The sequence below is a fragment of the Agelaius tricolor genome, unplaced genomic scaffold, assembly GCF_023055355.1.
Source record: "Agelaius tricolor isolate 1412-34295 unplaced genomic scaffold, bAgeTri1.0.p SCAF_13, whole genome shotgun sequence".
Taxonomy (NCBI): Eukaryota; Metazoa; Chordata; class Aves; order Passeriformes; family Icteridae; genus Agelaius; species Agelaius tricolor.
The window spans coordinates 9,784,126-9,808,140 of NW_027269273.1; the positions used below are offsets into that span (position 1 = coordinate 9,784,126).

At 38.5% G+C, this 24,015-nt stretch overlaps 1 protein-coding gene across 6 annotated transcripts in view; it reads right to left on the bottom strand.

Moving 5' to 3' along the window:
• Positions 1–24,015, bottom strand: part of GRID1 (glutamate ionotropic receptor delta type subunit 1) — a 485,778-nt gene that overhangs the window by 27,319 nt on the left and 434,444 nt on the right. For all 6 annotated transcript variants that reach the window (XM_071438687.1, XM_071438688.1, XM_071438689.1 and 3 more), the window contains 3 exons: positions 21,866–22,190; positions 20,324–20,462; positions 1,988–2,183 (listed from right to left, as the gene is read on the bottom strand). In XM_071438687.1, the coding sequence (XP_071294788.1) occupies positions 1,988–2,183; positions 20,324–20,462; positions 21,866–22,190 (660 nt within the window). The remainder of the gene's footprint in view (positions 1–1,987; positions 2,184–20,323; positions 20,463–21,865; positions 22,191–24,015) is intronic.

Here is a 24,015-nt window from a genome sequence, read left to right on the forward strand (position 1 = left end):
CTGACATCAATTCTCCTTTAAAAAAACCCCAGAATTTCTAGCCATAATACTTGACATAGAAAACTTGTCTGTTTATTCAGAGAGTTCAATGAGCTAGGAAGAGTGACACTTAAACTATAAACACAATAGTTTAGTTGACAATGTTATTAAATATTAAAGCCAATTTATGTAGGTGTCTAATCAAATAGCAGCCTTGGTCATCTTTGGGGACTGAAGTAAAATTTAGTTGTTGACATTAATTGAATGAGCTGATCTAGTTATATAAAAATCACCCTACAACACTGAAATCAAACTTAGTATGAAAAGTTATTATCACACAGATAGGATGGAGCTGCCAGCTCCATGCAGACAATATAATTGGTATTCTCAACTGCCTGCCAATCTACAGTTACATTTCTGGCTTAGCAAATGTAGCTATCATAAATGGCAGCATGCACTAGGCTTACAGAATAAGAGTATTTACAATTTCATGGATAAAGAGCATCCACTGCCATAAGAATGTTAGGAAAAAGAAAAGTAAAATACTGAATATTTTTCTAAGTTAAACTGTTTTATTATTGGCTTAAATGCTAGAAAAGTATTTAATGTCTCTATTTCTCCTCTAAATGCTACCAAAACATATCAAAAGAGGGCTCATTTTCATAAAATGCTGAGAAGATTAAGGAAAAAAAAAGCCAACAACCACTGCAGACTTTTCTATTGCCAGAGCTCTACCTCATCCCCAAGGAAGAGAGGATTTTGGAGCTGAGGGCAGAGAGGGCTTTGGGGAAGCTCATCTGAGGGATGGGCAGGGTGTACCCAAATTTTGACTGAATACTTGTGTGCTAAGACAAGAAGTGTCTGCATAAAGATTTTGTCCAAAAGTTGAACAAAGAACTGGAACTCTTTGGCTAAAGGAGTTTGAACTGGGAAATGGGATGGCTTGCATTACTTGTGTTCACCCTCTTCATGGTACTGTAAGAACAGTAGAGTTTGGATACTGTGCCTCTGACTGTTCAGAAGAGGTTTAAAAAAATTCAAAAAATAAAAAGGAAATGTAAGCCAAAACCATTTCATCATGCCCCATGTACAAAAGCATAAAGAACTAGTAAATCACTGTTTCACTGACAAGAGTATCTCTGATCAAACATTCACTGTGGTAATAAAAACTGTTAACTTGTTTTAGGGAAAAAATCAATAGACAGATGAAGAGGACACTATTCATTAAAGGAGCAGCACATCAAGGCTTTCAGCATGCATCCTTTCTGTGTAATGTGCTGGACATGTGTTTGATGTAAGGTGCTGCCTGGTTTTGTTGAGATTCAAGATGGGGAGCAGAGGGGAGAGGCAGGCTATGAGAGAGAGTGGGCATTTGTAATGGCCAATACTCATTATCACAGGACTTAGAACAAAGATGCACCATCTTAAGCTGTTATACATCAGTCCTTGAATCCCACATTAATTCTCTGTTCCACAACAAAATGTGTAGCTTTATCTGAGAGAAATAACATTTTGGTAAAACACAGTGTCATGTGAATGCATATTTCAAAGTCTGGAATAAACAAAGAAAAATCTTGCATTAAATTTCTGTTTCAAGAGAAATGAGCATGCTTTCTGTGGATCCCTTAATTCTTACTCATGTTTCCAATCATGAACTCAGAAAAAAGAAAACAAACTCAAATGAGCAAAGGACAGGAGTCAGTACTGCATAATGTAAAGAATTACATCCAAAAAGGCATTATCAAAGTTCACACAAAGTAAATAAACCTTATGACCAGATGCAATGGACTTATATACTGAAAACTTAGGCACAGTTAAAGTACTTAAATTCAGAACAATGACACCAAAACATGATTCTTATCTGCCATCAAGGTACTAAAAGGAACTTTATATAGGAATTTAGGGGGGGTTTTAAATGACTGTAATTTCTTTCCTGTGACTTAACACAACTCCATAGAAACAGCATTGATACAGTAATTAAATGAAAACCCCTGTGATCCAGTCTTACCTTCCTGATGCCTTCAGAAGGGTTTGATACACAATTATCTGCCCCATTATTCTTACTGATAGTCCTCCATAGTTCAGCAAATGTGTTATCCTGCTCCAAAGGGTTGGTCCCTTTTGCTTTAAAGTATTCATACACTGCTGAGTCCCTGACTGTGCCATAAGATATATCCATTTGTTTGGACAGATCCTGAAATGTTCTGAAATTGAAGCGATATTGAGAAATTAGTATTATGTAGTACATTAGCGAGATTTCATTAATTAAATGGTTTCTTTCAATGTCTGTCACCATCAGAAAGCACCCTCACCAAATAACATTTCCATATTTCATTCCTCACCAAAAAGGAAAGCCAAGTAATTATTTAATTGTACTGAGCTCATATGATTTTAACTACGCCCAAGCTCTTTTTCACCCCAGTGAAGGCTTTTTTTTTTTTTGAGAGATAACATTCATGTTAAATATGCCACCAAGACTGCACAAGAATATAATGTGATGAAGACTTACCTTATCACAGGAAAAACTCAGATTATAAATATAAACTTCCAGCCCCATCAACTTCACAGAAATACCTTGCAGAATTCAGTAGAATTAGTTTGCAGTTATACCAATGCTCCATCTCACTCCAAATCAATATGACTGTGTTAAACAAACAAATAAAATCTTGCTTCCAATTTCCACTAAGTCTCCCTCACTCTCTCTTTTCACAGCCTCTGGTAAAACAGGCATTTTTCATTCACACAGAGGCCAAACTTTCATTTACTCATCATATACAACTCTGGAAGTGTAAATGGACCTCACCCCGAGTGGCTGTGAATGCACAATTTATTTTCAAATTGTACAGAATGTAATTCTCTCCTGTTTTACAGCCTTTTCTGCACTGAAAGGTGTAAATCACTGCCTGCATCAACGAAAACCAGCCCAAGTTTCAAAACATTGAAGTGACATCACTGCCATCAGAAGCAGGATCCTGGCTGGTTTTTTTTCCCTCTTCCAGAGGTTCATTCCCATTCCTGTGCCTTCTTCCTCTGCCCTCAAGTATCACCTCTGTGCTGTGCCACCATCTAAGCATACAAACACACATTCGACCACTGATGACCACACACACCAGCAGGGACCAAACTGAAGCTCATAAATAATGTTTTCTTTTCTTTAAAATGCTTTATAAATGTGTGGTTTCACATATTAATAACATGCTTCTGATATAACCAACTAACATTGTTTGACATCAATTAAACTAAAGCAACTCTCCCTGCCTCACCTCATTTCTTTTTCCCAAAAAAAAATCTTCCAGAAACAAAAACTTCCTGATCAATAGACCTGAAAGGCCATCTTCCCCAAACCTCCAGCTCCTGGAGCCACAAAAGCAGAACACTTGGGCTTGCAGCTTGTGTAGATTTCTTCACAGCGCTCCTAAGGAGCCTTTCCTTGGCCCATGAGCCAAAGCTGTTTTCCACAGCTGAAGACTTGTCATAGACAACATTTTTCTGCCACCCTCTTCCCTGTTTAACTGGGGAGATGCCACTGCTGACACCTCACATGCCTGTAAGATTCCCTGCTACAGTATTTAAAGCAAAGCAATCTGGGCATACACACAATGCCCCATAAAAATACAGAGAGCTCTTCCCTCTTCTCCCCTACATCACCCCCAGGCCTCCCAGGTTTAGGTGCACCAGGTGCCCATCTCTGGGAGCCCTGTTCCCAGGCTGCAGCTCCAGGGGCTGCCTCTCAGCACAGCCCCTGCCCCAAACTCTTCGAACTCACAAGCTGCTTCAAACAGTTTAAGTGGTTTAAGTTCTTAAATTGTGTTAAGGACTTTTTATCATTTTAAGCTGTTAAGCAGCTTTAAGACTGTGTGAACAGCTTCTCTCTATATACATTGCACACTTGTGGATTTGGGCTAACTCTAGGAGTTCCACCAAACCCCAATACTCCTGTTATTTCCCTAGCTCTGTATATGGCAATTGATAAAGTACAAAAAAAAAAAAAAAACCAACATCCTGGAGGTTGTTGGAAATTCAAAATACTAATGAAAAATGGGAGAATTTGTTCAGATTTTCTTTCTTTCTTTAATGATCCTGAAAGGTTTGTTCTGTTCCCCTAAATGTTTCCTGTACATTCTATGGAAGTGTTTTTCCTCCAGTCTTAATCTACAAGATTACATGCTGCATTTAAGTTCTGCCTTTATTTTTTAAATTAAGTTTCATAATATCCCAGGGAATTGCTTAAGCTCTAGGAATGGATGACTTGGCTGTTAAAAGACACATTTCTGCCTACAGGGCAAAAAAAGGTACTCAGTATACACATATTACTCAATATACACAAGAAGGTCTTCTGTGGCAACCCTTTCCCACCAGATTTAGTGCAGAGATTTTGGTGTGTGTAGGAAAGCATGTTTGGTAGAAGCACAGCAGCAGAAATATGTTTAACTAATATACTTTAACACAGGTGTCAGCTGGTAACAACTTTACAAATGCCTACTCCTGAAACCACTATTCTGTTTGAAAGTTTGAACATGAGGGTTTGGATAGTTAAAAAACAATTAAACTTGCAATTTGAATATTATCAGTATTTTCTGTTTTCATTTATTGCCATGGAAGCTTTTACTCAGAAATGTGCATTTTGTTTTAGCTAAATTGCACTTTATTGACAATCAGTATTTTTATTTTAGCTAAATTACATTTTATTGACAATCAGTACAGCACAAAAGCACACTACATGTTGCTTTATGAGCAGCACAGTTTGTTCAATTCTCTAAGCATCACAGGGCAGAGAGAGCAAATCTGGGGTTTAAATCAAGTGCTTGCAATAAACAGACAAGCATACAGGTGGCAGGGAGGGAAGCACAGTGTTGGCTTGGCTGTGGGAGTAAGGTAACCCCTTTAGCTGGCAGCATTTCTTTGCAACAGAAAATGTGGAGTACTGTGTGTCCTAAGGATTTCTTGCAGTGCAATATTTGATGTTTTGGACCACTTGGCCAAAAAATCTATCTCAGAAATTATCCTAACAGGGAATGGTCCCAGCAGCAGTTCTTACTCTGTATAAAAAATATCTCTGCTGTGTTTCTGCACTGAAAGTGGAGGTGCTGCTCAGCACATCCATGGCTAGAGAAGTGCTCAAAAGATTTCAGCATGGTGGGCATGGACACATACATAAACAATACTGGATGGAGATGAATTATCTCCTACTTTTTACAGGGTGAAGTATGATAATCCCAAGGGTAGGTTTAAAAAACTATTATTTTAAATCCCTCAAATTAGCTTTTGCCAGACAAAATCAACTCACTGCTACTTTTCAGATGCTGGCTGTACCTTACAGTTGCTGTCATTGTTCTTAAGCTTTATTTGTGCAACCAGCTGTCAGCTGGACCCATCTCCTTTAGCCACTCAAATTCTTGTCTCACTTTCCTATGGCAAAGATTTCATGCATTTAATATACAAAATTATTTGCAACAAAAATGTGCAGCATAACAAGATGCCCCATTAACCTTACCACCTCAGTTATTGGATCTCACAAGCCATTAAAGGCTCTTTGTAAGTGTGATTAAAGATAAAGCCAGTAAAGCAGAAGAAGCCAATGTCCCTCACTTACTGTTACAGGAGCACAACTTCAATTTGTACATAAATACATCCACTGTGTGATTGCTATAATTGACAAGTACATGTAAACCAATTGATTTAAGTGAATGTATCTGCAGTCAATCTAAAGAAAAATGTTGTCTTTTAAACCTGTGTTACCAGCCAAAATATTTAATGCCCATATTTATGCATGCCAGATGAACACAACAACTGATATGTGTTCCCAGTGGAATTACAATTACTTCATGCAGAATCAACTGAAGACTGGGTCTCTGCTTGTTTCATGTGTTAGAAACTTATTGGCATAAAACAAATGCTGCAGAAGACACAGACAGGCAATAGCAGTATTAGCATTTATGATTAAATCACTAGAACTAATTGCCAGAACAAAAATACTGGTTAAGATACACTTTTTGGAGATGTTTTCTTACTTGTAAAAGCCTTGTGGAGCTGTAGATATACAGACTAAAAATATGCTGCCAGTATTGGTTTATTTTACTCTGTTGCTGCTCTATGTCCAAGACTTCTGGATGAATAATAAGTGACAGACTAAACTTGACACCAGGTGCTTTGAGGTAATTGCTGATCAATTAACTGAGCTCCAGGCACCTGGATCATCAGATGTGATCAAAGTATTTTTCAAAAGAAAAACATGTTCCTGTCATTTCAAAAAAAAAAAAAAAGGATTTTTTTTTGTAGTGACCCTGAGATTTTTGCTCAATGCAGCATAATATTCTAGGTGATGGCTGCCATAAAGATAAAGTGCACCAGAGATGATGAGACATTTTAAGCTGCTCTGGCTAAATGAAGTCTTAAAAATGCATACATAAAATGTATAGTACAAGTCCTAAATTTCTATCTTTAAACGCCTTGAGGCTAATTTATTTTCTTTTAAACTTTTTTTTCCCAAAAGTTAAGAATTCATTACATCTGCAGAATTAAATATAAGTGCAGTTCCTAACAAGAACTGTTTCCTCTACACAATTATGTGAGAGGGAAATATGTGCTTTATGCACTGGGAAAACAGTAAACCCAGTAAACTTCAAAGTAAAAACAGATGTATCTAAACTGATTTGACAAGCTTATACCAGCATTGTAAGCCTAAGAAACACCTATGAGCTGAAACCTAGAACAAAAAATCCTATCTGAAAGGAGATTTATTGGATAAAGTTATACCCAGTTGAAAGCAATGAGTTGAAAGAGAATTCTGCCTACTGCGAACTGCAGAAAAGTGCCGAATTTTGAGACCTAAAATTGCTGAGAACTCCTCCCTCCAAGGCAGAATTTTCAGTGTCAATGAGGACAAATATGAAAATGGTGTTTGTTGTTATCACATCAATCCACCCACAGAGAGATGAACTTGGAAGCCAAGCAAGCATCACCAGATCAGATTGTCATTTCTAGCTGTCCCCCAAGAGAAAAGAGTCTGCAAAGCTGAATCAAGGTTGAAGAGGTACTGCAGTGGTACAGATAATGAGCTTCAGATGCTCTACATGAGCAGATCTCACCATTCAGAACCTCAGTCCTGATCTGAGTCCTGATTAATTCTTATATTGATTTATGAATCTGCAGGACAAAGGATTTGAGCCTCCATCCATTGTTCACAAATGAACAATCTTTGGAACTCCCATTTTAAATAAAATTTATGAGTGGGTAGGGTAAAGCTTTGCTTCAGACATCAGAAACTGAGTTCAAACTTTCACAAAAAGAGATCCTCTAGAGCTGGTCTACCAAAGTTGAACAGTTTAACTGGTTGAAGAGCTGAAAAAAAAAAACCCCAAAAAATTCCCTCTGCTATGGATATAAAGTACCACTAGGGGATGATAGTCTCATTGACTCAGAGACTTGTATGAAGAACTTCACTGTGCTGCTAAATGCAAGATAAAAAAGCACAAGCCCACTTAAAATGGAAGAGAATAGCAGCGAGTGTCTCTAAACACTAGTGCAACTGGTATTTCATGAGCCTTCAGCTGTGCAAGAAGGGGCTGAACAATGAGGTAACATTAGAATTGACCTATCTTTAGCACCTCCAAGTCTAAAAAGTAAATATACTTAAAAAAACCCACCAAAACCAAGCATTATGACATAATTTGGTAGAGTTTCAATGTTTGTTCCAGGAAAATGTTGGAATGTTATTAGTGTGTGTTAAACTGGACATACAAAAACTAAAAGATGGGCAACTTTAAAGATTAATCTTAGTGGGGCCAATAAAACTGTTCAAGTTATTCTTAGAATGGCCATACACTTAGTACAGAGAATTAAAATGAAAACAAGTTTATCTCCACTTCTTATAACCTTAGACTTCAAAAGAACTGGGTCCATGATTTTCTTTTGGGCATCTCGGATTTTCTTTGAAATGATGAATAATTAAACTGAGCTTTTAAATCAATCCTTAAATTGTCAGCTTCTCTATAGTGATGTGATCAAATTCTGCATTGTTCCATTTCACTGCAAGTCACTTGAAATGCTCTTAATTCTGTCTCAGTGCAGTGATGATGTGCAGAGCAACAGGTTTCTTCATCAAATGCTCTAAGCAAAATTTTAAGTTTAGCAACAGAGGTAGTCCAGTAGAGATCAGCAGCAGTACTTGCATGCTTAGGTTATACTTTTCTGGGTCAAGTCTATAACCAGCAAATATATATTGCTTTATAATTCATATAAAATTCATTTTATCTGATGTCCAGGAAAAATACCATCCACTCTAAACAAAAGCCTCAACAGAAAAAGCCTTTACAAGGGGATCTGTAAGTATTGACAGATTAAACTACACAGAATCAGTGGAGTTACAGCCCTTCACACCAGGACTGAACCTTTCCAAACCACAGCAGGAGACAAAGTGCAGACAGTCAGGGCCGTGTCTGCTCTTGTCCCCACCAGTGGGGCAGGAGCAGCTGCTACACAGCATTTCAAAGAAGCAGGGACTTTCCTCCAGTGGCAAAACCAATCAATTGACATGTGTCACAGAACATGTTGCCATGTCAACCCCCTACTCTTCCTATAGTTAAAACAAATAGTGATTGAACTCCTCAGCAGGTAATGGCACTGCAGCAGCTTTTTTCATGCTTATAATGGTCACTGCTGCCAGTGTGGGGCTATCTCTGAGATTCTGATTGGATTGGGACTTACTGTCCTAAATTAGGTGCAACCAAAAGTAAAATGTAACATTCAGCTCTAGGGAGAGGATGCTAAAGCCAGCTTTATTTCTGCCCCAGGAGGAAGGGGTTTGCTACACATCCTGCATGCCATGTGTGATGGCAACAGTTCTGTCACCCACCCAGTGCAGCATCAGGAGCCCTTCTACTGCCCTTAAAGAAACTTCTTTTGTAGGGCTTCCTAGCAGAATCAATAGATAGAGCAGTACTGCTGGGATCAGTGAAACCAGTCATGCACAAAAAGCACATGCTCAAGGGTCCCAGGACTGGAGACAAAAATACAAACAGTAAGAAAAATGAAAAACAAAATAGCCAAATAATACATACACAAAGCACAACAAGTACTCAACTCATACAGCCTCCAAACTGATTTAATTGCTTTCAGAAGCCTCTGTTCCTACATGCAAAGGGAAAGACAAGTGAACTAAACTGTTTTCTTAAATCCTGACATAGCACTGTCTTCCCTGCAGATTGAGTGTTTCACTGGGGCTCTATTCCTGCTGAGCTACTGCATGATCAAGTTTGAAAAGAAGGGAACAAACAGAAGGTAAACCCATTGAAATGCAAAGACAGTCAAGCCACTAACAAATGATACACTGTCATGTTTATGATTTTAGTAGTAATTAATTACTAGCTACACACATTGTATTGGTAAAACATTTGAAGGCTATGTGAACTTTCTAAGAGTCTGAGATGCAGCAGAAATACATTCTATTACCAGTACTTGATCTTCCACCTTTGCTTTACCAATCTCAGAACAATCTGCAGCACTTTAACTGAAGTCAAGTGTGGACGATGCAGGACAAAACCCCTGAAAGTAGTCTGTGTCCCATTGCTCACAGAAGTTCTTAGTGTCTCCCAGCAGTTTATTTAGGAAACAGGCCAATTTTCAAAATTTTAACACTATTTCTGGCTATAAGACTCAAATTTGGATCCAAAAATCAAACTGGATTCTCATCATAATCAGTAAAACAGGTTCTTCTGTAAACAAAATTATACCTCTGGGTATTCCTATCCATTGCTATTTCTAAATTATGCCCTCAGGACCACCTCAACTACTCCAATCATCTGCAGTGATCTGTGTGAGTGTGACTTGACTTGTCACTGGATCCTAAAAGTCCATTTTGCCTAGAGCTGATGCTGGCTCTGCTCCAGCACTGCACATAAAGAAATCTGTTAAACAGATAGAAATAAGCTAAACATCTCCTGATTGCCAGTCCAGTGTTTCTAACCATACTTCCAACCCTTCTCCTCTCCAAACCTCCTCCAGGCAATGAAAGCATATCACTTAGATTGCTGATTTTTTTTCATTAACTTATTTATAATTTACTTTTCTTTTTGGATGTCCCGTGTTTTCTGAATTGTTAGCACATTGTAAAAAAAACCATGATAGTCCTTACAGTAGAAGTTATGATTGTCTTGCTTGAAATGTTTTCAAAACCACAAAATTCTGTAACAAACTATTGCACTAATAGTGATAACAATGGAAATTAGTTTCTGAGCATTTGCATCTCAAAGCTGGATCCACTGGGGCCCCATAGTTTGTGATCCCTGGATGAAGTTTCTCACAGCTGAGGATTTATGATTGCATATGAATTCACCTGATGTCTAACTAAAGGAGTGAAGTCAGAGGGCAGTCTTTCCTTTACATTTACAAGGGCTGTTTACAGAACCTTCTTCACTACGTCCTTTTTCCATATTTTTAAAAATTTAATAACCTTGAGATATTCCCCAGTTTGCCCACCATGTTTGCAATCTAACAATGAAAAGTATCAGACTGACAAAGAGACACTCAGAGCATCTAACACATTGGAGTTTCTTTTAAGATGCAGGCCCAGGGTTTCAAAGTCTGGAGCTTTAATTTGTATGCTCAGATCCACATTTAAACTGCTACATGACTGGGCAGATTTTCAGAACAGATCAAGGAAAGATTTGGCACAACAGCACATCTGTGCAACATTGGCAGATTCAGTTTAAAGTCTGAAAGGGGATTCAGAGCAGCTATGAGCAGTTGCTGTTCACCCTGCAAATCCAGAATAATCAGTCCTACTAAAAAATCTGGGTAATCCTAGATCCTTGATCCACACTCCATATTCCATCCAACAGTGAGAAGGAAATAAAAATGCAAAGAAAAGGTAAAAACATGCCAAGAGCATGTTTGGAGGAAAAAATACTCCTGTTTGGACTTCCTTTGAGTATTTCATTGCTTTATTTTTAAATCACTTCGCCATTATGGCCTTCTTTGAGTAGCTCAAAGGGTTAACATGTTAATTAAAGCAAGGTATTCTACTCCTTAAATTATTAATTAAAATAAAAAATGCAGCTGGTGTTCAACAGCACCTCGGTCCCAACAGCAGATTTTAGTCACTTCACCTAAATCAAACATATCATAAAGTCGGCATGAAAATCATATTGTCTGAATCAAACACATCTGGCAACTGACACATGCTTTTACCTATAATGAAAATAACAAACTACCTATTACAAATGCAGATGCACTTTAAATTGTTTGCTATGCTGATGTCCTCTACAGCTCGCATTCAGAAGCTAAAAATCCTAATGAAGATTAATGATTAAGATCAAGAGGGAAGAAATTGCTTTCTTCCTTTTCCATTTCTGTTCTAAGTACTGATAATGCTGCTGTTCTGTTTTGTGCTCAGATGACAAAGAGCAGCTTTTTAATTAAATTGAGCGGGCAACAGATAAGCTTGGCTTCTTGGTGCTGGCTTATGAAGCCTTTACTTGGGGTTAGTGGTACTTTGTACAATGACTGTTAGGATATCATTAAAGTCTATGAAATCCCAGTGTGGAGCAAGGCCCTATACAACTCTTTATTGAGTTTTGATTTATCAGGAGTCCTGCATGTCAGCATTCTCATAGCTGGGGTGGAGGGGCTGGATGAATTCCGATCTGCCAAAGGTACAATGTGATGCTGGAAAACAGCTTCACACCCTCCCCTTACCACAGGGAGCAGAGCAGAAGCTATCACTGTTGGCAGAAGGAAGAGAAGAAAACAGAGGGACTCTGAAGAGGCACCTTGATTGCTAGAGCATGTGCTGCATACTCCTGGGAAATCAAAACATAGGGCTCTTTATTAATACCGAAAGCACATATAGCATTCATCAGTTATTATTGATGTCTAAAGTGCATGCACTACATATGCATATTTCAAAGCCTGCAGGCCCACATGCCTGTTTCTCAGAGGACCCAGACTGAGCACACAGTGTATGGTGCACTCCCCATCTCATCCTGATGTACAGGAAGGCAACCAGGGAGAGAGACCTCACCCTTTGTCCTCTCCTTCTCCTCACCCTGAACACATGTCTCTCTGAATACTGAACCTCATATTAGAAAGCACCAAAAAAGCACATCAAAACCAACTGGCTGCTCATTATATTGAGATTAATTAGTTTATTGGGCAGCCTAATTACATACCTTGAAATATGAGCTTGGAAATTGCATTATTGCCATATGTAAGAAACACAGTGTTTAACATCCACCCCATTCTGACTGATGGTTTTCTATTTTCTAGATAGACATGACTATTCATAAATCAATTAAATTAAATCAGTGGCGCATTCTCTCAGGCTGGTTTTAATGGTTTAGAAGGCAAACAACTTCAATGCCTGTGATTACATTTCTTTTAAAGCAACAAACTTTGTCAGCTGTATCAAAACAGCTTTTCTGAGGCAGCGCCATTCTGTCCCTCATCTCCAGATGAGTCTGGAAACACTCCTGTATTATACTACAAAGGAGCACACGTGCAGAAGAAGAGAACATTGCTCAGCAAGGCAGATGAGTCCAGGAAATGGAAAGAAAACATGCAACTCTTCTCTTAGCAACACAGTACTATTCCAAAAAAGTTTTTTTCTCTCCAGAAAATATTTTGCAAAGTAAGAACTGAGAGTCTAGCACTCATGGTAATAAACAGTACTATCTTACTTCCCAAGGAAAATAAGTTCCTTTCTCCCCTAAACAACCATGACATGCATTGATTAAAAATATTTTGCTGGGGTTTTTTTTGTTTGGTTTGTGTTTGTTTTTATATCATCAGGCATAGTTTCTAAATCTCTTTATAAAGATACTCAATTTTTAAATCCTTTCTTTAAATGGCAAGTTTACAGATTTCCCCTTCATGGCAAGATGGTCGATAAATATTTTAGAATGTATTGGAATAACTTTTTTTTCTCAGTAGATGAAATATCATCCTGTACATCAGTGAAGGTGCTAAGAGTGTCTGGTGTGAGAATGAATGCTCTTCTATCTTGGTCTCATTTATGAGGGGAGTGGCTATTTTAGATCTGATAGATTTAAATGGAAATATCAAAGAGAAAAGCATCCAGATTAAAAGTATTTGCAAGATGTTGGAATTTAATATCCTGAGGCAGAAGAAAAACCCAAACAAGATTAACAATGTAAAAATACTACATTTCAAAAGATCAGACTCAACAAACATCAAGAACTAGAGAAGAAAATCTCTTGGGGTATTGCTTTAAAGGATAAAGGATACAGAAGGGCTGGCAATTCCTGAAAGATACCATATCAAAGACACATATACAAACTACCATAACATGAGGAAATATTACAGAAATTATAAGAAACTGCAAGAGCTTCTGCAAGAGCTCTTTCAGGACCTAGAAAACCAAAACCATTCTCTTTAAATTTTAAAGAGTAGTGCAGCCATTGGACTAGCTAACCATACATACTATAAATGTATGGGAATTGTGCAAATGCACAAGATAAAAAGAATCAAGAAGCAAGCATAAATCCTCCTCACAGCACCAATAAATTTAGTTTGCATGATTTGTCACTGCAGAAAACTACTTGTGTCAGCCCCTGACTGAAGCTCCAGTGTCCAGAGCAGAAGATGGGAAAATTACCTTTGCTGTTAGATGAGTGAGACAATCTAACACTGAACAATCATGGCACAAACATGACAGAACCACTGATCATATGGGAATGTTGGTGAGGAACTGTGCAAGGTGAGAAGACAGGTTTTTTACATGAACAAATGAAGCAGTTCTCAAAATATTTCAACAGATTAGCAGAGTTGGAAGCCTATGCATTCCCTGTCTGAAGTGACAGTAATTAAAAAAAAACAGGTACAACTTCTCCTTTTTATAAGTGAGAACAGTGACCTTCCATTTAATCTCATGGTTTTGCAGGAATCAACTTACTGTGATTAAGTGTTTACTAACTATTGGTAGTTTTGTGAATACAATTTATTTGTTCTGGCTTCAGGAATGGTCTCAGAGAGACCTTCTGGCAATTTGGATAGCCATGCAGTAATATTTACTGTACTACCCTCTAACAGAACCTGCATGGCTTTTATAAAAGGGCCCACTCTTACACTGATGGCTCTGACCAGTACAGATAAATTATACAAAATACACGTAATTTTACAGGGTTTTTGGTTTGGTTTGGTTTGCAGGCAGCTGCTTCACTTCACAATGTCATTAAGATATCTGCCTGAAAACGTGGAAAAATCCCCCCACTGGCCAACCTCTTTAATGGCTGAGACACAGAATTATTTCCAAAAGAGAATTCTCTATGGAGTTTTTCTTCTTCCTCTGTTTTTGCCTTTAGAGATGATGGATTGAGCTGTTAGGAGTTGTCTGAAGCTTTAAGGCCCTTTCTGTTTGATTTGCTATAGTAATAATTATTTTGCTTTTTTAATATCCTGCTGTATTAGATGCTATTATCAGTTCATATAAGACATTAAATCAGCTTCTTTAGAGGAAAAATAATAGAAATCTAAGTATCTTATTGAGCAAAAATCTTCTATTACTGTGTTATGTATTGTTTGTCCCTTAGGAGTAACACAGAAAATACAACCTGACAAAATAAGTCATAGGTGCTATCCATGTAATAAAAAGAAACCTCATCCTACAACAAGGAAGGTGAAGTCAGGGGCCAGTGGGATTGAATGCATGCAGAAAGCAAACAGCTCCTCTGTGGACAGCAGGGGAATAACCTATATTTATGTGAGACAATCTGACCCAAAAGGTGACTCTGTCCAAGCCAAGGAGTACCAAATATCAGATTTAAACCAATCCTTGTACATTTTGATGGGCTGTCCTGAGGGCTGCTGCTCTTGCGAGATTTTTCTCCTTTCAAAGCAAAAGAAAAAAAAATAATAAAGATTTTATTACCTGCACAGATGGTAGATTTTGCTAATGTTATATCCAAACCATTTTCTTCTCTAAACTGTGCATGCATCTGAATTTTAATGCCTCAACCCACCTCAGTCACAGAACTTCTCAGTAACCAGAACAAATGAAGAGATGCTATGATACAGGTCTCTCAAAAGTCAAGCTGGAGAGGTGTGGAATCACAAATCTCTTGGTTTGCCATTGATCTCCAATCTACACCACGTTTTTTAATGGCAGCTGGGAGAGATGGAATGCAAACTTGATTTTCAGCTGTGCATTCTCATTTTTCTCAGAAAAATGTCCCTGGGAAATATTTGCACTTAGATGCTTGCCTGCTTGTTCAATTAGAGGAGTAATTTGGATCCATTTTAAACCATGTTTGAGTGGCATATGCCAACATTCAGAAAGCTTTTCAAAAGGCTCCAGACTCTGTGGCTTTCCAGGCAGCACCCACTGGGCAGCACCATCAATAGGAGTGAAATGAAAAGACAAACAATGGGAGCTGGAGCACTGGCAGCAGCCCAGTGCCTTGTCCTGTGCACAGCCTGAAGGCAAATGCTGGCAAGCTCTGCCCCTGAGCACTGCAGCCCTGCTGCACAGAGCTTTTCCTAGGAAATTTCACTCCTGTGCTCCAGAGAGGGAATGTTCTGGAAAGGAAAATAAGTTTTGAGTTCTTGCATCTTTCTTATACACTTTTTTAGCCTTTGTTTTTATGGAAGGACTTAATCTAGTTATTTAATGATTGAAGCTTTTGCTCACAGGCCTTTAATGATAATCACAATAATTATTTTTTATCACGCTCATTCCTACATACCTCCTGCCAACATGCCTGAGGTGCTGCACAGACATGGCAAAACACAGTACAAATTAAACATAACAAAAGAAAATCCAATGGAATATTTAAAAAGACACATCTGATATTAACAAGAGAAAGGCTGTTTTCAAACATGAAGAATTTCAAGACAAACTTGCTGTGAATACAGAGGGATTCTGGTGAGGTTCTTGCCACCAACCCTATCAAATCCACTTAACTACAGTGGATGAAATGTTTGTTCATTTTCCTCCGGCTGGCATCTTCCAAGTACTTTTCTCATTTTATTATAAAATATTTTGAGATTGCTTCTGCTTTGTATGCAACCCAGAAAATATATCTTTTTTTGATACCTGCAGTGCTACAATAATATGGTCATTTATGGCCATCTTCTTTAAAAAAGCTAAACCGACAATATGCCATTTAAGAAAATATTACTACTGTGTTATACAGAAAGAGAACCAAGACAGGGAGGAGGCTAAGCTTGCCAAGATCAAACAAAGCTTATGGTAGAAAAAGAATTTGCACCCAAGTCTTCCTAGTGCCGGCCTATCACCCCAACTAAGCTGCTCTAAGTCTTCAGCTGCCATCAAAACACAAGAAATAGGGGAATTAAAATACGGAAAAGTAAATCTGAAATCATGAAACAACAGCTGAGATCTTAAAGCAGAGAAATTATGCATTTGTATGCAGTTCATGAATGCATATAGTACAGATGCCTCTCAAGGCATCCATAGCATGTACAAATTTAAGGATCAATTTGATAAAAAATTTAAACTCTTTTGCATTTGAAAATAGAATACCTTTTTCATGTCCTATTTTTCTTGCATGATTCTTAACCTCTTGTCAGACAAGCTCTCCTAAACCTGAATTTCAGAATATCTGTGCAGCTATTGAACTGCATGTAGTCTGCTTGTTAACAAGAAATGAAGCTGGAATGTAAGTCACTGCTAATTAAACTCATAATTACAAATGGAAGGTCAGACAGCAGATCCAAAAGCTGTTTGAAAATGTAATAAAACAAAAGAAAGAACAAACTCGCATGTAATAATTCTGCCTTACTTGGTAGACTGACCCATTAGAAGACTCCTCAGCTGCACACAGTTCTGCAGGCAAATATTAGAATAGTAAATGCAAATAATTTGAGTTTAAACTTAAACAAGTTTGTCAAGGATTAGTACAGGTTCTAAACATTACCTAGATTTCTTATTAAAAACAAAAATTGAGAATTGATTATTTACAAAGTTAGAACATGAATCATATTTTCCTAACCTGAGCTCCAAAATAGTTGCCACCAGTAGTTGCCTTCCCTTCTTCATACTGAACTAGATAACATATCTCTCCTCTGCCCCTAAGGGCTCAGGAAATCTGCTTGATGTGTCATTGCCTTGTCTGTGGATGTCCATACACACAGAAATCCTGAGATAACCACGACATTGCCTTTGTTCCCTGGTTGGAAGGTGGGGCACAGAGAAGATGAGGGGGTAATTTGAACAAATGGATTAAGAAGCAGCATTAAAAGATCAATGGGGAGCAGAAGCACCAACCACTAGCTACTGAAAAACTGAGGGCATCCAAGGAAGGTACACCAAATTTCCTGTCAACTTTGAGCTCCTGAGGGGATAGAGGTTGTCATGTGGGTCTCAAACTCCACGTTTGGACCCACCCCACCACCATGTGACACCAGGATGAACGATGGGCACACAGGACACATGAGGAACAAGGAAGCGCATGCTGTCATTCCAGACCAGAAAGGCAGTGCCTCTTCTTGTTAGCACACTTGAGATGAAGCCCTTGATGTTTTGAGAAAATCTAAGGAGAAGAATAGTTTTTCTTTCCAAGTTAGGCACATCTCTTACTTGGGATCTAGACACCTGGACAAAAAATCCTGTTTGGGATTTACAAAGTAACTGTCAGGAAACAAATACAGGTGGCAGATCAAAGTTGCTTTCTGCCATTCCTCCTACACTGGATATTTCACCTTTCTGTGAGCCACAGGAAGCCTCTGAAATTCACAGCAGGGTGGAATAGCCTTGTGAGACTTGCCAATGTCAGATATAAAAACCAAAAAAACAGTATTCCCTTATCAGCAGGCTTTCATCTGACACGATAATTCTAAAAGTCTGCCTTCCAACAGTTCAACTTCGCTTCAGTGAACGTCTCACCAAGCCCCTTCTAATAAATATTGTTTATGATTTCTATGACACACTTGTTTTGCAGTGAAATTGTGGAGGCAGTGATCACTGGGTTGATTGACACCTAGTTATTCAATCAAACATACTTCTATTTCACTAGTCACAGACCACACATGCCAAATTTGATACTGAAACAATTTCTATTAGGCATTTTAGAGAGGGCTTGAGAAGAAAATCAGTCTTGTAATGAAAATCTTAACTATGCTGCAGCTACTGCAGCATCATAATACTTATTTCTCTCCTGCTGGCAATTTGGAGGCAGCAGCACTGAACACCAGAGGACTTCTCTATGGAGGGAGAGATAACAGCAGACATTTACTGAAAGGATGGGGGTTGTTTTCTCTTAACAATGGAAGTGTACACAGATAGATTTGGTAGCTCTCAGCTGGTGAGCAAATATTCAGCTCTAGCTCATTGTGGCTCTTTGGGTGGGAAAAATTGATTTCACATAAGTGTTCCTTTCTGGGTTCATGAAAGACAGAATGCAGGCAAGCTGAGTGGCAGAGCTAGGCAAAAACATTCACTGCACATCATATGATGTGAAGCCAGCTAGAATGGGGAGCTGAGGCACAAGGCCACGATTAATTCATGAAAGGCAGTATTTTACTTTCTCAGAGAAAAAATACTTGTTTTAAATCTGACAAATTATTTTATAAGCTGTTTTGCCTAAAGAGTGGGGACATGAAAATCATAGCTCAGAGATGGATGAAGGTTCAACACAAGTTTCCAGAGAAATTTCTTTACCCCACCTCCTATCACCAAGGCACTTCAGGAATGATTTGGGAACCTAAACCACAGCATCCAGGACCACTTTTGACATCAGGCAATATAAACTATCCACACTGTGGCTGACAATACCCACTAGAGATCCTTGCCTCTACAGCTAAGTAGGTGGAACACAGGCAGCTAAGCTTCTGGCAACTTAAATTTCTTTTGGCATTTACATTCTGGCACCTGAAATACACTGCTGATGCTTTCTTACTTCTACATCCTCAGCTTGTATTAGGGGATGTGATAAAGGGACCTGGGAAGCAGCAGCTATCATTAGATATAGAAAGACATTTAATTACTATTCTCCAGTTGCCATCTCTAGCAGTAGAAGGGTGTCTGAGTTCAATACTTGTGAAACAATTCTGAGCAGGTCCTTTACCCAAAAAACTTATCTCCTCAAGATTCTTAGCAATGTCCTTTCATTTTAATAAGAAGGTGATTTAAAATCCCTTGTAAATGTTGTAACAGCTCATACTCAAAGGCCTCCTCTAAAAATCCATAGTTCTGCTCTTAAACCTCCTTTTATTCAGAGATTCTTCATGTAATTACACTGCAACTTTTGTCCTCCTCTGAACTTTGCTGAGTATTGGAAAGTACTGATTAGACCAAACAGAAAATTTCTTCTGCAGTGAAAGAAATAGGACCTTCAGACATTTTTAAGAATATCATTAGTCAAGCTTTCTGGATAGCTATTTGTTTCTTGCTTTTCAAGAGCAATTTATTCACTGAGCTTAGCCTTCTTTTCAGTACATCCAGGCATCATACATGGATAGTTTTATTCTACATAGTTTCTCATGGTATTTCCAGAAATAACTTGGAGTACTTATTTGTGTTACTGTTAGGACCCATTTATTATGGCCAAACTAACAGAAAGTGAATTTAAAACCAAAGCCAGTTAAGGTTTTGGCCTGGTATAACGATGATGATGATATATTCACACAAAGCATTACATTATCCACAAATGAACATTGGCAAGCTAAAAATTGGAAATTCTGTTGAACTCATGTTTAGAAGAAATGGATTTATGTTCTTCTGTGCAGAAACCACAAGTGCCAGCCTCACCTCAGTGACAATTCTGTTTCAGGAAGAGAACACAAGCATTTAGTGCCAGTCTTTCCAATGCAATCCCAAATAAGAGCAGCAGCTTAACTGTGCCACCCTATAACACCTGAAATCCTTGGCTCAGCACTTTCTAGAAGAGTCTGTGCTGCACTGCTACTGCTCCACTCTATCACTACCACATCAAACATGATATATCAGGCTCTAACCTTGTCAGCACTGAGTGTGAAATTTCAATGGCTCTCCCAGTACTTCACACCAGCGTGAAGGTGGATATTTTGTCCACATTTTGTGAGAAAAAAAATGAAAAGCTTTGACCTTTAAATTTTCAGGGAAAAACCCTCAAGTTACACACACACACGCAACCAAACAACCAGCAGGACATGAGAGATCTCTCTTCTGGAAAAATACAGAACTAAAGTGCCATTGTCCCCTCCATCAGAACTGCTTGAGGGCTGTTGGAGTGAAGGTGAAGAGGGGGAGAGGAGAGAAAAACAGCTACTGCAAATAAGCAGAGTATTTTATTAGAGAGTTATCTCCTTCTTGCAAGAATGAGCACTGAAATGGATAATACTTTCCTGTGAAATCCAGGTTTCCAGCTTCGTGTTAAGAAGAGGCTCTTACCTTATGGGATTATCCATCCTTGATACTGTGAGAAATGCTGCTAAATTCGCTGTGTAGGAAGAGCACACAATAAGGGTGAAGAGCCACCAGCTTCCCATGACAATGCGCATCGCCACAGAATTGACAGTGGATTCACCCCCTACAAATAAACAGAGAAATGGAGGGTCTCTCAGCAGCTTCCATTTGCAATCACCCTCTGTGTGCCCATGTATGTTAAACCTTGTTGAGCTCCTCTCTGCTTCCCCTCCAGTCTGCCCTTTCACTGTGGGAAAAGCACTGCTGCTGTTAAGGCCGATAATTCACAAGTATTTTTTCCAGTCTACCTCTTGCCCTAGACAGTGTTCTAGAAAATCATCTTTCAAAATATTTTCCTTGAGAATTATTGAGGATCAAATCTAAAGAACATGAAAAATGTTCTAAATAAAGTTGAATGGTTAAGCACAATTAATATGCAGGAATTAAATCATTGTTCAGATTATAGTAATATTCTGTTTTCAATTACCCTTTCAGAATTGGAAAAAAAGCCCCACAGACCTGCCTAATGGTTTGTGTGCTATCTTTCTGTATTTAAATCTGCAAAGACTGAAGCACTGGTGTCATTACTTGTTACCCCTTACAAGATTTCAAATCATAAGATTTCTTTCCAGCAGTCTTCAAGCACAGTTATGCTTGAGTATCATTGGAGACTAAAGCCCACCAGAGAGTTTGTTCTACTTACTTCAGCATTTGTTTGTGCTGATTATATTTTACTGCACTTAAACCCATCAAGGCTGCCACCTTAATGAGATGAGGGACAAAGTTTCATAGCAATAGGTTGGATTTTCCAGCTCAAGCTTTAGAAGCTTGCAATCACAATGAAAAAAATGTAGAAAAAAGTTAACAACTTTACCCATATGTCAGCATTCAATAACACCTGCCTTCCAAGAATACAACTAACATTCTAGATATGGCACAAAAACTGTGTGGGCAGATTTTATAAACGATTAGTTACAAAAATGACTTTGTTAATGGCAGCAGTCCTACTGAATTCAGTAGGATTTGTCCTATGCCTAGAGATCCCTGAGTGTAAAGTTAGCTACACACTCAGTTCAACCAACCAAGAGACAAACTATCTCGCATGAGTTCAAAAACATATATATTTCTAAGTCATGCATTTTTTTCATCAAAATGCACTTCACTGCTCTAGTGGATACAGCAGGTTGCACAAGCTGACACATTTCTATTTCCATTTATACATTAAACAATTAAAAAGGTGCTAGTTTCAGAGCTGAAAAAGTGTTGCAATTCTGCACCAAGCAGCTCTGTAGTTTATTTCCAATGTAACAATTTTCCCAAACAGTAAAACCCTGCTAGTGCTTTTTCTGGACTTAGTGAGAGACAGAAAAGGCATAAAAAAAGACATAAAGCCCCAGACTTGCCTACCTTTCCCTCTTTTGCTCATCTGGGCTAATAAAACACAAACCCTGCCCGTTCTGTTGCACCCTTATCCCCCTGTGGGCAGGACCGAGCCGTGCTGCCGGCTCTGCGGCCGCTGGTCAGTACCTTGCTGCACGAAGGCTCCGTACACGACCCAGATGGCGCTGTGCAGGGTGGAGGACACGGAGGGGCTGGGCTGCGCCGCGCCCTGCGCCCGCACCGCCTGGATGCGGTTCAGCACAAAGATCAGCACGCCCACGATGGGGATGGCCGCCGCAATGCAGGCCCACACCGCAAAGTCGAAAGGAGCGAAGAGGGAGAAGATGTTGATCTTCTCCTCGGGCTTCTTGATTAAGATGCCCACGGAATAGTCCATGTAGCGCTTGCTGAAGTCCACCACGCTCTCCCGCTCGGGCGTTATGGTGATGGCTGAGATGGCCAGGTCTGCCCTCTGCAAGACAAACGCAGCACATCACACCGCTCCCTGCCACCTGGAGTTTGGTCGGCAGGAGCCTTAAGAGAAGCTTGCTAAGAACCAAGTGACTCCATGCCTTTCCTTCTATAATTTACAACATTTAGATGCACTCATATAAATTCCCTAAAAATAAAACCAGAATCACTTTCACCATTTAAATATTACTTAATTGCACTGGTCCAAAGAAGAGTAATGAAACATAACCTGTCATGGTTCTCTTGAATGAGAAGCATGACCCTGACTCCTCTCTGGAAGAAGGGTAGTTTATTTAACCTTTATCCCTCATTTGTTTTCCAAAGAAGGCCTAAAACTCCAAACCATACTAACCCAGAGCAATGAAAGCAATAAAGAAAGAAACACAATTTATTTAGCTTGTGTATTTGTTAGCAGGGTAGCAAGAGCTAATGTTTGTTTTTCCCCCTGCAGAATTGCCAACTTTCCATATTCATGAAGAGATTTCATAGGACAACTGGGGAGAAGATTTTGTTTGTTTTTTAAAATGAATAAAGTGATAGAAAAAGCTCGTAACAGGAAAAATGCACAAAGGCAACTTTGTTCCTGAAACTGCTTTGGCTTCAATATTTAAAACAAGCTGGTTTTGCATGCAGGTAATCCTTAAAGAGTATGCACACTTGATGAAGGGTAAGATAGGAGTTAATAAATAAGATTCCCAAAGCTTCTGAAGAGCTTCAATTAGATTTTCAATATTTTCTGTCTTAATAAAAAGAGGCCTCTTCAAAAAAAAAAAAAACAGAATATACATTCAGTTTTCTATCTCTAATTGTGTTGGGAATGTAAAGCAAATATTAGACGATGGAGGTTCGCTTTGAAATCCTTTGGACTCTGTGGAACAAATGGTAGCAGAAATACCATTTAAAAATAGCATAATAGATATTTTATTGCTTCAAAGAAAGCAATTTCCAAAGAAATTTAACCGGAGTTCTTACCTTATTTTTAAATCCATTAAATTCAAACAGTTTATGTCAATGCAAAATAAGTTGAAAATTCTTTATGCTCCCTAGCACCAACCAAGAACTCCCATTATCACACACATGTTTGCAATAGCTTTAATTGCTTCTATTTCTTCCTAAACATCTCCTCACAGATACTGAGCCACCTATTTACAAGATAATGAGAAAGCTTTCACTTTCAGTAATAACCTCCACTGAAGAGGAGTAACCTTTTCTACAAAAAGCAGCAACATGGAATATTAATTCCTTTGATTCTTCTTCTTGATTAACATTTGTCCCACATGAGGTTGCAAGAACATGAACAAAATACACTCATTTCATTCTCTGGGAGACTCCAACCTACAAACTCTACCCATTTACTTAAATGGATTTCAATTAACTTACTCCTAGATTTGCAATACTGTAATTAAGAAATTTAGTCCTGTCAGTTTTAAATTACTGAATAATCTTGAGACCAGTTTAAATTCTGATCCCCTGTTACTGGGGCTACTTTTCCTGTTTGGGAGTGAAACTCATTGTCATTACTCACTGGTCTTTATAAAACACATCATCACAAAATGACAGAAAGTTCCATCTACAAACAACTTTCGAAGACAAAATGATAAAAAATAAAACACTAGTAGCTAATATTTTAAGGAGAATACCTTACTTTTTCCTCTATTTTCTATAGTCATTCCCTCACACACACAAACACGACCTCTATTCTTATAGCAATGTAAACACATAGATTTACACCAATATAATTTATGTTGAGAGCAGCTGGAAGCAAATAAAACTAGAGACTCTCTAGTTCCTATCCTGCATACAGAGTCTTAAATTGTAGGTTATGT